A 14,076-nucleotide genomic window follows, 5' to 3' on the forward strand; every position below is an offset into this window, starting at 1 on the left:
CTGTCGTCTCTCTCTCTCTCTCTGTCGTCTCTCTCTCTCTCTCTGTCGTCTCTCTCTCTCTCTCTGTCGTCTCTCTCTCTGTCGTGTCTCTCTCTGTCGTGTCTCTCTCTCTGTCGTCTCTCTCTCTTGTCTCTCTCTCTCTTCTCTCTTGTCGTCTCTCTCTCTTTCTCTTTGTCGTCTCTCTCTCTCTCTGTCGTCTCTCTCTCTCTGTCATCTCTCTCTGTCTCTCTCTCTGTCGTCTCACTCTCTCTGTCGTCTCTCTCTCTCTCTCTGTCCTCTCTCTCTCTCTCTCTGTCGTCTCATCTCTCACTCTCTGTCGTCTCTCTCACTCTCTGTCGTCTCTCTCTCTCTCTCTCTCTCCCTCTCTCTCTCTGTAGTCTCTCTCTCTCTGTAGTCTCTCTCTCTCTCTGTCGTCTCTCTCTGTCCTCTCTCTGTCGTCTCTCTCTCTCTGTCGTCTCTCTCTCTCTCTGTCTCTCTCTCTCTCTCTCTCTCTGCCGTCTCTCTCTCTCTCTCTCTCTCTCTGTCGTCTCTCTCTCTCTCTCTCTCTGTCGTCTCTCTCTCTCTGTCGTCTCTCTCTCTCTCTCTCTCTCTCTCTCTCTCTCTCTCTCTCTCTGTCGTCTCTCTCTCTCTGTAGTCTCTCTCTCTCTCTCTCTCTGTCGTCTCTCTCTCTCTCTCTGTCGTCTCTCTCTCTCTCTGTCGTCTCTCTCTCTGTCGTCTCTCTCTCTCCCTCCCTCCCTCTCTCTGTCGTCTCTCTCAGTCATCTCTCTCCCTGCCTGCCTGCCAATCTCTTTCTCTCCCTCTCTCCTCTCTCCCCCTCCCTCTTCCCCTACCCTCCCTGTCGCAGCAAGTGACACCTAGGTGCTTGGAGCAGAGTGACGGTCGGGCCCCGTCTGACGGCGAACGTCGGTTCTCGGGGAAACAAATGAAAATAAAAAGGTCTAATTATGTTGGCGGTGCCTTGCCACTGTGAGAGGGGCCCGCGTGACGGATGGACTGTTCTCCTGCTGGCGCTCACTCAGTCTGTCATACCGAGACCAGGCCCCCCGCCTGCTGCCCTGACGTCCGCTAGCTTTTGTCATTGACTTAAAAGGGAGTCAAGGAGCAGGTTGACTGACGGACTGACACCTAAGGCAAACAGTCTGGCCACACCAAACAGGCACTTTGATCATTTCTGACGGATTCTTCCTCTCGGTACATGTCTGTACTGTAGGTAGGTATCCTGAAGGTGTCTCACCTGTATGGACATGTAGTCATTAACTGAAGGTATCGGTTTGTGTGTCGGTGACATGAGGTTTGTACACTAGACAATCACAGGTGTGTATACGAGGTGTGTGTGGGTGTCTAGGTGACATGAGGTTTGTACACTAGACAATCACAGGTGTGTATACGAGGTGTGTGTGGGTGTCTAGGTGACATGAGGTTTGTACACTAGACAATCACAGGTGTGTATACGAGGTGTGTGTGGGTGTCTAGGTGACATGAGGTGTGTACACTAGACAATCACAGGTGTGTATACGAGGTGTGTGTGGGTGTCTAGGTGACATGAGGTGTGTACACTAGACAATCACAGGTGTGTATACGAGGTGTGTGTGGGTGTCTAGGTGACATGAGGTTTGACACTAGGCAATCACAGGTGTGTATACGAGGTGTGTGTGAGTGTCTTGAGGTGTGTACACTAGACAATCACAGGTGTGTATACGAGGTGTGTGTGGGTGTCTAGGTGACATGAGGTGTGTACACTAGACAATCACAGGTGTGTATACGAGGTGTGTGTGGGTGTCTAGGTGACATGAGGTGTGTGCAGCACATTAGACAACATGTGCGGGTGTTGCAGCTCACCAGTGTGTGTCCTGTAGTGGTCTTTCATGGCAGACAGGGTGAGGAAGGCGTAGTGGCAGGCAGGCCAGGCACACTTATGGGGCTTGTCCCCCGTATGCAGCTTCATGTGGTTGTTCAAAGCCCACTTCTCACTGAACGACCGGTCGCACAGATCACACTCAAACTTCCTGCGAAGGAGGGAGGGAGGGAGGGAGGGAGGGAGGGAGGGAGGGAGGGAGGGAGGGAGGGAGGGAGGGAGGGAGGGAGGGAGGGAGGGAGGGAGGGAGGGAGGGAGAAGAAAGAGAGTTATTTAGTCACAAAGCTGAGGTAAAGGTAGAAACCCAAGTCTCTAAGGTAAGGAAGGGAGGATGTAGGAGAACACACACACACACAGATTGCTGGGGCCCCTGGCGTGTCATGTCTGTATAAGCAGGCATTGATTTTTCTGTCCAGGCCTGCCACCTCCACCATTTATTCTCTGCTTTGCGCCAGGGCCCAGAGGACTGGAGAAATTCTGTTACAGTCCAAACACACACACACACACATGCACACACACACACACACACACACACACACGCAACACACACACGCAACACACACACACACACACACACACACCACACACACACACACCACACACACACACACACACACACACCACACACACACACACACACACACACACACACACACAACAGGCCAGTGGGGAGAATAGAGTTGCCCTGTACAGGGGTCTCCCACCACTTAGTCCGGGCCAGCAGGAATACTGTAGGCTAAATGAAAAGCTGAAGCACACTTTACCTCAGGTAGCCTAGTGGTTAGAGTGTTGGGCTAGTAACCGAAAGGTTGCAAGATCGAATCCCCGAGCTGACAAGGTACAAATCTGTCGTTCTGGCCCTGAACAAGGCAGGCAACCCACTGTTCCTAGGCCATCATTGAAAATAAGAATTTGTTCTTAACTGACTTGGCTAGTTAAATAAAGATATTAAAAAGATCTTTCTTCAAACCCTGTTTCCCTTTCTCACTAACCATCTCTTCCTCCACCCAGTCTTTGTGCGATGATATGAAACACCGTTGATTGTAAAGATCTCTTCTCCACAGAGGCTAACGATACATTACATAGGACTAGATACTTCCAGTTTAGAGTTGGGTGCTCAGTCCCAGATTCATAGCATTTTTATTAAGCTACAAGCAACGCGCATTTAGTAAAAACAATAAAATACCCCGCGGTCAAATTCATCTTTAGGCCGGCACTATAATTTTGCCGTGCCGGAGAATGAAAAATGTGTGAAGTCATAAACAAGTGAAGTCTGATTCTTCAGTAAGCGTTTGTCTTGTGCCGAGAGAGCGTGTTATTTTAGGGAGGAGGGCGTCTTTCAGGTCTGATGCCTCTGGTATCTGTTTTATAGCACACCATGTTGACACTCACCTGAAGAAATAATGACTTCTAGCAACGTGGAGCATGTGTCCAAATCAATCATTCAAACTCATACGTTTCCCTTATGGAGAGAAGGGGGGAGAAGGAGGTGTAGAAAGAGAGAAAGGGAGAGACGGGGGGGGAGAGAGAATGGGGAGTGAGAGAGAGAGTCAGGAGTCGGAGGGACAGAGAGGAGGAGGACAGAAAGAGAGTGGGGAGTAAGAGAGAGAGAGATACAGAGAGAGAGAGAGAGAGAGGGAGAGAGAGAGATAAAGGGACACACAACACAGGTGCTTGCCTTATATATCAATCCACATTCAAAGGAGGAGGAATCTATCTCGCACACAGATGGGTCTGTCACGTCCCACTATCGTCCCAGTCTTACGAAGCGGAAGCTTCCACATCTTTTACCATAAGCACTCAGACACACATTCTAAAATGGTGTCTACATCACCGTGGCCTAATTTCAACTTGGCCATATTCAAAATCCCCCAGTCATTCACTCATACCGTGATTTGCCAAAGACTTTATCCTGGAAATAGATATGTGTCTGTGTGTGTTTCTCCTTCTCTCTCTCTCCCTAGTACTTCTGGGACAGCCAGTCCCCCCGCCGTGGGAGAGGTAAATAAGATGAGTGAAGAAATGCTATCTTTTATCGTGTAACATTATGCACAACACTCCTGTTTTATGAGCTAAACGGGGCCATTGTTTATCGTCGGGCGCCATGTCAGCGCTAGGCCTTAACATGGGCCTCTTTTTCTGCCTGTGTGTGTGTGTGTGTGTGTGTGTGTGTGTGTGTGTGTGTGTGTGTGTGTGTGTGTGTGTGTGTGTGTGTGTGTGTGTGTGTGTGTGTGTGTGTGTGTGTGTGTGTGTGTGTGTGTGTGTGTGTGTGTGTGTGTGTCTGAGGAGGAATGGTGCTTGCAGTAGACTGATCAGTGGGGGTTTTTGTATGGAAGACAGGAGGTATTGCGTCTGTTTTCACCAGATCAGATGGAGCTCTTTGATCTTGTCTCCGCGTGTCAGATCCCGTCACGATCCACAGTCTAGCCCCTATACATATGCATACAGCCTACCACCTCGAAGCAGTCGGGAGCAATGCAAAGCAGGCCAGAGACAGAGAGAGGTAGAGAGAGAGAGAGGTAGACAGAGATAGAGAGCGAGAGAGAGAGAGGTAGAGAGAGAGAGGTAGACAGAGATAGAGATAGAGAGAGAGAGAGAGGTAGAGAGAGAGAGGTAGACAGAGATAGAGAGAGAGAGAGAGAGAGAGAGAGGTAGACAGAGATAGAGAGAGAGAGTAGACAGAGATAGAGAGAGAGAGAGAGAGAGAGAGAGAGAGAGAGAGAGAGAGAGAGAGAGAGAGAGAGAGAGAGAGAGAGAGAGAGAGAGAGAGAGAGACAGAGATAGAGATAGAGAGAGAGGTAGGGAGAGAGAGAGAGAGGTAGACAGAGATAGAGAGAGAGAGAGGTAGGGAGAGAGAGGTAGACAGAGAGAGAGAGAGAGAAAAGAGGATGAGAGAGAAGTAAGAAACATGAGGCCTTTCTCCTATTTGTTAAATATAATTAGAGTTATATTTATTTTTGTTGTGGTTGCTGCTCATCAGGTTTCCACATGAAGCAAATTAACAGGCGCTCCTTAGATCTCAATTACACATGATGACGAGGAGTGCAATTATGTTGGTATTGACACACACACACACACACACACACACACAGTATTGTACAACTAACCGTGTGGGGACACACAAGTAAGTCCCATTCAAAATAATATTTTCTCTAACCGACAACCTAATCTTAACCCAAACCCTATTTTACCTTTATTTAACTAGGTCAGTTAAGAAAAAATTCTTATTTACAATGATGGCCTACTCCGGCCAAACCCAGCCTGGATTTGAACCAGGTACTATAGTGACGCCTCTTGCACTGAGATGCAATGCCTTAGATCGCTGCGCCACTCGGGACCCCGAACCCTTTAAACTAACCCTAGCTCCTAACCCTAATTCTAACCTTAACACTAATTCTAACCATTAAAAAAAAGGTTACTATTCTTGTCCACACACACACAAACACACACGCACGCACACACAAACACACTCCCTCTGTTTCTCTCTTTCCTCTGATCCTGAAGCAGCTAAATGATTGGCATCCCATGCAGATTTATTCAAATAGCCAGGTGGGCCTCTTCCCTGTAAGCTCCTGTCTTTATTCCTATACTGTCATTCATACTCATACGTCTCACACGTACATTGTGTGGATCTGCAGGATACACTGCCACTGATGGCAAATAAAGCTGATCTGAGACCAGCCAATGTGAAGCCTCTCTGCACTACCGCCCCCATGTGGCAAGGTGGTCACCGGGATAGGATTGTGTGTGTGTGTGTGTGTGTGTGTGTGTCAGAAACTTACTTCCACTAACCCTATTTTACTTATTCGGTACAACAGGACACGTGGCACAAAACGGACCAGTCAGAGATACCCTAAATAAGTCAGATGCTGTGAAGTCCTGTAGAGACCGCTCCAGAGGCCCCTCCCCTTCCCTCCTGTTAGGGTGACCAGAAAACTCTCCGCCATATTCTCACACTTCAGAGGGGAGCAAAGGGAGAGAGAGAGAGGCCAACTCTCCCCTCCAGCCAAACTGACACAAACAGACAACTTCAAAGTGAAGACTGTTGTTTATTTAGTGAAGGGGGATGGGTGGGGAAAGAGAGAGAGAGAGTCCATCTGATATCCAACTGTCAGGAGAGCATTTTCACATGCAAAATAGAGTGTGTGTGGGAGCGAAAGATTACCTAGAGGGAGAAACATGACAGCACTCAGTATGGTCAGAATGGATCATCATCTGGCAGGCCTCTCTTGTTCTCTCTCTCTCTCTCTCTCGGTTTGTCTCGTTCTCTCTCTTTCTAGCTTTCTCTCTGTCTTTCAGTCTCTTTCTCTCTAGTTTTCAGTCTCTCACTCTCTAGCTTTCTCTCTAGCTTTCAGTCTCTCTCTCTTTCTCTCTAGCTTTCAGTCTCCCGCTCTCTAGCTTTCAGTCTCTCTCTCTTTCAGTCTCTCTTTCTTTCTCTCTCTTTTCAGTCTCTCTCTCTTTCTCTCTAGCTTTCAGTCTCCCGCTCTCTAGCTTTCTCTCAAGCTCTTAGTTTATCTTTCTCTAGCTGTCTGTCTCTCTCTCTTTCTCTCTTGCTTTCAGTCTCTCTTCTCTTTCCCATCTCTCTAGCTTTCAGTCTCTCTCTCTTTCAGTCTCTCTTTCTTTCTCTCTAGCTTTCAGTCTCTCTCTCTTTCTCTCTAGCTTTCAGTCTCTCTCTTTCTCTCTAGCTTTCAGTCTCTCCCTCTTTCTCTCTAGCTTTCAGTCTCTCTCTCTTTCTCTCTCTCTTTCAGTCTCTCTTTCTTTCTCTTTTTCTCTCCCGCTCTCTATCTTTCAGCTCTTAGTTTATCTTTCTCTCTAGTTTCTGTCTCTTTCTCTTTCTCTCTTGCTTTCAGTCTCTCCCTCCCTTCCCATCTCTCTAGCTTTCAGTCTCTCTAGCTTTCAGTCTCTCTCTCTCTCTAGCTTTCAGTCTCTCTGCCTTTCTCTCTAGCTTTCAGCCTCTCTCTCTCTATCTCTCTCTCTTTCAGTTGTCTCTCTTTCTCTATAGCTTTCAGTCTCTCCCTTTCTCTCTAGCTTTCTCTCTGTCTTTCAGTCTCTCATTCTCTCTAGCTTTGAGTCTCTCTCCCTCTTTCTCTCTAGCTTTCAGTCGCTCTCCCTCTTTCTCTCTAGCTTTCAGCCTCTCTCTCTCTCTCTTTGTGTCTTTCAGTCTCTATCTCTCTTTCAGTTTCTCTCTCTTTCTCTCTAGCTTTCAGTCTCCCGCTCTCTAGCTTTCAGTCTCTCTCTCTTTCTCTCTCTCTTTCAGTCTCTCTTTCTTTCTCTCTAGCTTTCAGTCTCCCGCTCTCTAGCTTTCTCTCTGTCTTTCAGTCTCTTAGTCTCTCTAGCTTTCAATCTCTCCCTCTTTCTCTATAGCTTTCAGTCGATCTCTCCCTCTTTCTCTCTAGCTTTCAGTCGCTCTCCCTGATTCTCTCTAGCTTTCAGTCTCTCTCCCTTTTTCTCTCTCCCTCTCTATCTTTCAGCCTCTCTCTCTCTCTAGTTTTCAGTCTCTTTCTCTTTCTCTCTAGCTTTCATCCTCTCTCCCTTTCTCTCTAGCTCTCAGTCTCTCTAGCTTTCAGTCTCTCTCTCTAGCTTTCAGTCTCTCTGCCTTTCTCTCTAGTTTTCAGCCTCTCTCTCTCTTTCTCTCTCTCTTTTGCTCTAGCTCTCTCTCTCCCGCTCTCTAGCTTTCTCTCTGTATTTCAGTCTCTCATTCTCTCTAGCTTTCAGTCGCTCTCCCTCTTTCTCTCTAGCTTTCAGCCTCTCTCTCTCTCTCTCTCTGTCTTTCAGTCTCTATCTCTCTAGCTTTCAGCCTCTCTCTCTCTCTCTCTCTCTTTGTGTCTTTCAGTCTCTCTCTCTATCTCTCTAGCTTTCAGTTTCTCTCTCTTTCTCTCTAGCTTCTCAGTCTTCCGCTCTCTAGCTTTCTCTCTGTCTTTCAGTCTCTCTTTCTCTCTAGCTTTCAGTCTCTCTCCCTCTTTCTCTATAGCTTTCAGTCGCTCTCCCTCATTCTCTCTAGCTTTCAGTCACTCTCCCTCATTCTCTCTAGCTTTCAGTCTCTCTCTATCTTTAAGCCTCTCTCTCTCTCTAGTTTTCAGTCTCTCGCTCTTTCTCTCTAGCTATCCCTCTCTAGCTCTCAGTCTCTCTCTCTAGCTTTCAGTCTCTCTCTCTAGCTTTCAGTCTCTCTCTCTTTCTCTCTAGCTTTCAGTCTCCCGCTCTCTAGCTTTCTCTCTGTCTTTCAGTCTCTCAGTCTCTCTTTCTCTCTAGCTTTCAGTCTCTCTCTCTCTTTCTCTCTAGCTTTCATCCTTGCTCCCTTTCTATCTAGCTTCCAGCCTCTCTCTTTCTCTCTAGCTCTCAGTCTCTCTCTCTCTCTCGCTTTCAGTCTCTCTCTCTTTCTATTTAGCTTTCAGTCTCCCGCTCTCTAACTTTCAGTCTCTCTCCCTCTTTCGCTCTCCCTCTCTCTAGCTTTCAGCCTCTCTCTCTCTAGTGTTCAGTCTCTCTCCCTCTTTCTCTCTCCCTCTCTAGCTTTCTCTCTCTATCTGTCAGTCTCTCTTTCTCTCCAGCTTTCAGTCTCTCTCTCTCTAGCTTTGAGTCTCTCTCTCTTTCTCTCTAGCTTTCGGTGTCCCGCTCTCCAGCTTTATCTCTGTCTTTCAGTCTCTCATTCTCTCTAGCTTTCAGTCTCTCTCCCTCTCTCTCTCTCTAGCTTTCAGTCACTCTCCCTCTTTCACTCTAGCTTTCAGTCTCTCTCCCTTTTTCCCTCTCCCTCTCTCTAGCTTTCAGCCTCTCTCTCTCTAGTTTTCAGTCTCTCTCTCTTTCTCTCTAGCTTTCATCCTCTCTCCCTTTCTCTCTAGCTTTCATCCGCTCTCTCTTTCTCTCTAGCTCTCTCTCTCTAGCTTTCAGTCTCTCTCTAGCTTTCAGTCTCTTTCTCTTTATCTCTAGCTTTCAGCCTCTATCTTTCTCTCTAGCTCTCTCTCTCTTTCTCTCTAGCTCTCTCTCTCTCCCTCTAGCTTTCAGTCTCTCTCTCTTTCTATTTAGCTTTCAGTCTCCCGCTCTCTAGCTTTCAGTCATCTCTCCCTCTTTCTCTCTAGCTTTCAGTCTTGTCTCTCTTTTTCTCTAGCTTTCAGTCTCTCTCTTTCCCTCTAGCTTTCATCCTCTCTCCCTATTTCTCTCTCTCCCTCTCTCTCTCTAGTTTAGTCTCTCTCTCTTTCTCTCTAGCTTTCAGCCTCTCTATTTCTCTCTAGCTATCTCTCTCTAGCTGTCAGTCTCTCTTTCTCTCTAGCTTTCAGTCTCTCTCTCTCTAGCTTTCAGTCTCTCTCTCTCTCTCTCTCTAGCTTTCAGTCTCTCTCTCTCTCTCTAGCTTTCAGTCTCTCTCTCTCTAGCTTTCAGTCTCTCTCTCTCTCTCCTAAATCACTCCGCATTTCGTCAGCCCGGCAGCTTAAATCCAGACTAAATTAGCAGAATGAAGATTAAGTCATTTGGCCTTGAGCTGTTCCAGACATTACGAGTCGAAGACTGAGGATAACTTTAAACTCGGCCGACTGGGGTCAAAACGTGTGTGTGTTTCTGTGTGTGTTTGTGTGAGTGGGTGCGTGCGTGCGTGCATGAGTCCAGAAGATTTCTTCTGCGGGAGTCAATTGAAACCAAATTAAAGGGAGTGTTTTTTACATTTTAAAATAGAAAATATTACATTCCTTTGGGTAACTGTTTCCTGAGCACACAGCCCTGGCTTCATTATTTTCCATTAGCGTACACAAAGTCAACTGACGACAAGCTCGTTCCCAGGTTGAACAATCGCAAGACTAGACACCATCACTCGTGTCCTGCCAGTGCTTTCCAAGGTTCTACTAGTTTATGGTCAATGGGCTTTGAAGGTAATCAAATCAGTTTGCTGGACTGAGCTGGTTTACCATTCAAATGAACAGTCATCTACCTCCCAACACTGTGGCTAGGTGTGTGTTCTGCATGTCGACCACCGCAACAGCTTAAGTGGACACACCCTGTACCACGGTGGTGTAAGTAAGTAAGTAGCCTGGCGCGACCCTTGGCTTTGTACGAGCTGGCTCATAGACTCCTGCTCCTATCTCCTGTTTCTGTGGTGTGAGGCAGCTTGATAGCAGGGGGCTTGGAGTCTGAGTACAATAATGATTTGTGAAAAGGCATAGTACAGAGTTGTCAATAGAGAAACACAACCGCCCTCTCTGAGTATACAAGAGCAATAACAACTGAGTACAGAGCAAAGTTCAGGAGTAATGTCACAAGTCCTCCTCTGAGAGAGAGAGAGAGAGAGAGAGAGAGAGGGCTAGTGCGTACTGACACACACACACACACACACACACACACACACACACACACACACACACACACACACACACACTATGGCTGCAATACAAACAAGACACCAGCACCACAGAGATGCTATTGCGGATGTATATTTACCCTCAATCCCAAAAGGGGGAAGAGAAGATAATGAAATAAATAATAATAGAGGCATCAGATAAGCTCCCGTTTATCCCGCTATGGGGCAAATACAAATTGTCAATTTAATGAACATGGTGGACGTGATGAAAGCGAGGTGAAGGAGCTTCGTTGCCTGACAAACAATCAGGAAATGTTATCTTAATATTGTTCTGTGGTTATTCAGCCCATAACTTAGGGGGGAGGAGCAAAGGCCATGTCCCAGTGAGGTGTCCCTGTTATTGCCTGTTTTTATTATGAGCCATAGCTCAACGGTTGGAAATACACACACATACACAGACACACACACCTGACCATATAACTAGAGTTCCAGCAAAGAACAAAGACAGGATTGATACGAGATGTTTGAAAGACAAATGCGTACGTACGTGTGTGTGTGTGGGGGGGGGGGGCTTTCCAGATTCAATACATTTATTGCTGTAATGGGTTTAATGAATACCAGACCGTAAATCAAAACGTTTCATCACAAAATCACAAATCAAGCACCGAAACTGCAACCCACTGGCATCCTTGGCTGGTAACCAACCATCAAAAAGGCAGAAAACCCCCCCTACTCCTGATTTGTGTGACAACAAGAGGTCAGAGTCCTCCATCAGCAGCACTTAAAAAGCCTCCAGATGCTTCCTAGTCCAAACTTTTTGGTATTTAAAGCCTCAATCTGAGGATCCCCACCCAAATGAACTAGTATCTCCGCATTTATATATTGCCCGTACTAAATTGCGTCGCCGCGAAGAATTACTATGGATATGAATATCTGCGACAATAACTCAGCCAAAAGCCTTAAAGACACGACGCTCTTTATTGGGGGCGTCTGATAGCCCTTAAATACAGCACCAGGCAGCCATATCAGTGCTGTTTCTCTCTAATATCAGGCCACATTAGCGGCTCGTAAATCAAATTACACTCCTAGAATTTCATTAAGCTCACCTGCCAGCAGTAGTGCCGGCTAAATATTGATGTTTTCCCACCGCGATTGTGTGGCTCTCAGGTACACAAAAGGAGGAAGGAAAGCAAGGGGAAGCGGATGATGAATGTAATTATCTTTTAAGGAATACAGTGGAACTCTGTCATAAATCCCCCTGGTAATACTACGGAGAGGGAGAGGTAGCAATAAAGAGCGTCCTGTGGGCTGGAGTCAACAACGGCAACAACACCGGCTGTGTCCCAAAAATGGCACCCTAATCCCTACGTAGGGCCCTACGTTTTTGACCAGATCCGTATTGGCCCTTGGTCAAAAGGAGTGCCCTATATAGGGACTAGGCTCCCATTTAGGAATGGCCCTGTCTGCTCCCTTCCTGTTCAAAGTGTTCGAGTGTTCAACCAGAGGTGGACTCCACAGCCTGATTACAGCCTGGAGAGAAAGTCAACTCTCTAACAGAAATCAAAGAGGATGATGTATGACAGAGATCACACACCCCAGATAGACAAGCTAATGCAATAGAACGAGAGAGAGAGAGAGAGAGCGGCTGATAATGCACAAAGATTGACTTGTTACTGTTAGACCCTCGATCCAATATTAAAGAAATGATCGAGTACTTTCTTTATTGCCACTCGAATTATCTGAAAGGAATGTGTGTTTCTATTTGTTTTTTTAGTTTTTTTTCAACTGAACATATAGCCTAGACCCTGGTTTTGCATAAACAGGCGAGATTTCCTGGATATGGAATCTGGGAAGGCTGTATGAGCCGGGAGGAGGATGGGTGGGTGGGGGGAGGGGTGGGACAACGGCGTCTGGCTATGGATTTTGATTACACACAGAGGGAAATGAGTGAGCCGGGGACCGTGACGACACTCACTTAATACAAAGGTAAAGTCTATACATCAAAGAGCGTCTAGCTGTAAATCGTTGTATTCTGCTGTGATGACGGCCCATCCTGGCTCATTGTGAGCCCTCTAACGGGGACACTCATATTTACTATTGGCTCAATGTAATTTTAAATAATGAGCTTTATCCCTTATCTAATTAACAAGGGCCTCGCTCCCCCTCTTCAAATTAGGAAGCCAGTATCGGTCCAGCCGACTGTTGTTTAGCAAATTCGCTTTGTGACAAAACAGCAAAAACACAACAAATTGGGAGGGTTGGCTGCGTGTGTGCAGAAGTAAAGACCTTGTTCTCTCTCTCTCTCTCTCTCTCTCTCTCTCTCTCTCTCTCTCTCTCTCTCTCTCTCTCTCTCTCTCTCTCTCTCTCTCTCTCTCTCTCTCTCTCTCTCTCTCTCTCTCTCTCTCTCTCTCTCTCTCTCTCTCTCTCTCTCTCTCTCTCTCTCTCTCTCTCTCTCTCTCTCTCTCTCTCTCTCTCTCTCTCTCTCTCTCTCTCTCTCTCTCTCTCTCTCTCTCTCTCTCTCTCTCACACACACACACACACTACTGGAATTCCAATTCAATGATCACCTTAGATCCCACGCACGCCATAAATCAGACAGGCTTGACAGAGGATGAAAAATGGTATTAATAATGCGAAACTTATTATACAGTCCAAAATGCTCCCTTGATAAATGACATTGTTTGGGCCTGACAATGATTGCATTTAAAACATTATTCCTGTTTTGTGCTGCATTCTGTGGGTTGGTGGACGCAGGGGCGTGGGGCTTGTGTGTTTGTGTGCGTGCCAGACACATGAGTGTGTGTGCTCATGAAATATCTTCCCATCCCAGATCTCACCCTGTAGTCAAGAGGGCAAATGGTGGCCGGTGGCTCACAACAAACCCAAAACGCACGCGCACGCACACACACGCACGCGTTGAAAAACAGAGCCCATCTCCCTGCCTCCACATCTACACATCAATCACTACAACACATTTCACTGGTACTCTGAAAAAGAGAGAGATACCACCATTCCATAGCACCGTTGTCAGAGAGAGAACAGTAGGGCGTGCTCGACGTGCATAGCAAATCCCTGTGCTAACACCTCACACTCGCTGACTCCAATCTGAGCAACAGACCCAGCGGGGGAAAGAGCAAGCCAGGAGTAGAGGAAACGTCAGGAGTCATAAAGTTTCATTTGAAATGGAAACTGGGAGTGCAGTGGAAACATGGTGACACGTGTTTTTCTTTCTGCCTGTAGCTGGCTGGGTTAGCAATGCTACGGTGCCACGGGGCTGCATTTCCATTCATTAACACAGGGACAGGCCAGTTGTGCTAAGCTAAATGCCACGTACCAGGGCAGCACAACACCGAGACCAAACGGCACCCTACTCCCTATATAGTGCACTAATTTTGACCAGGGCCACACCCTGAGAGGGACAGAAACCCATGGAGCAGACAGCTTCAGTCGTACCCGGGGTGTGGGACTGTTTTAGGGGTTTTACTGAACTGGCAAGGGGTGGATAGGACTGAGGAGGATGCACAGCACACTGCATAGAGAGACGGGAAATGCAAAAAGTTGATGCCGAGCAGATAAGGACGTCTGTATATGTCAATCAATCATTCAGCTAACTAGCCCACTGAGGGCTTCGATAAGATCAATTGTGTTGCTTTATTTGTGGTGCATCTTTGGCTTATGCTGCTGATGATTTCAGTTGGCATCGTAAGCTGATGATTTTGGCACAAATCGTTTTGTATTATAGCTAACACTCAAAGTAGTGTACACTCAAGCCACGGATGAAACACATACACACTACTACACCGAGTGGACAAAACATTAGGAACACCTTCCCAATAACGAGTTGCACCCCCTTTTTGCCCCCCAGAACAGCCTCAATCCGTTGGGGTGTGGCCTCTGCAACGTGTCCAAAGTGTTCCACAGGGATGCTGGCCCATGTTGACTC

General features: G+C 47.0%; 1 protein-coding gene across 2 annotated transcripts in view; it reads right to left on the reverse strand.

Annotated features, from left to right (window-relative positions):
* The window catches only part of LOC118364027 (zinc finger protein 407-like), a 205,493-nt gene that overhangs the window by 94,698 nt on the left and 96,719 nt on the right, over positions 1-14,076 (reverse strand). For both annotated transcript variants that reach the window (XM_052489340.1, XM_052489341.1), the window contains exon 5: positions 1,840-2,006. In XM_052489340.1, coding sequence (XP_052345300.1) covers positions 1,840-2,006 — 167 coding nt within the window. The remainder of the gene's footprint in view (positions 1-1,839; positions 2,007-14,076) is intronic.

This window comes from Oncorhynchus keta, chromosome 31, assembly GCF_023373465.1.
Source record: "Oncorhynchus keta strain PuntledgeMale-10-30-2019 chromosome 31, Oket_V2, whole genome shotgun sequence".
Classification (NCBI taxonomy): Eukaryota; Metazoa; Chordata; class Actinopteri; order Salmoniformes; family Salmonidae; genus Oncorhynchus; species Oncorhynchus keta.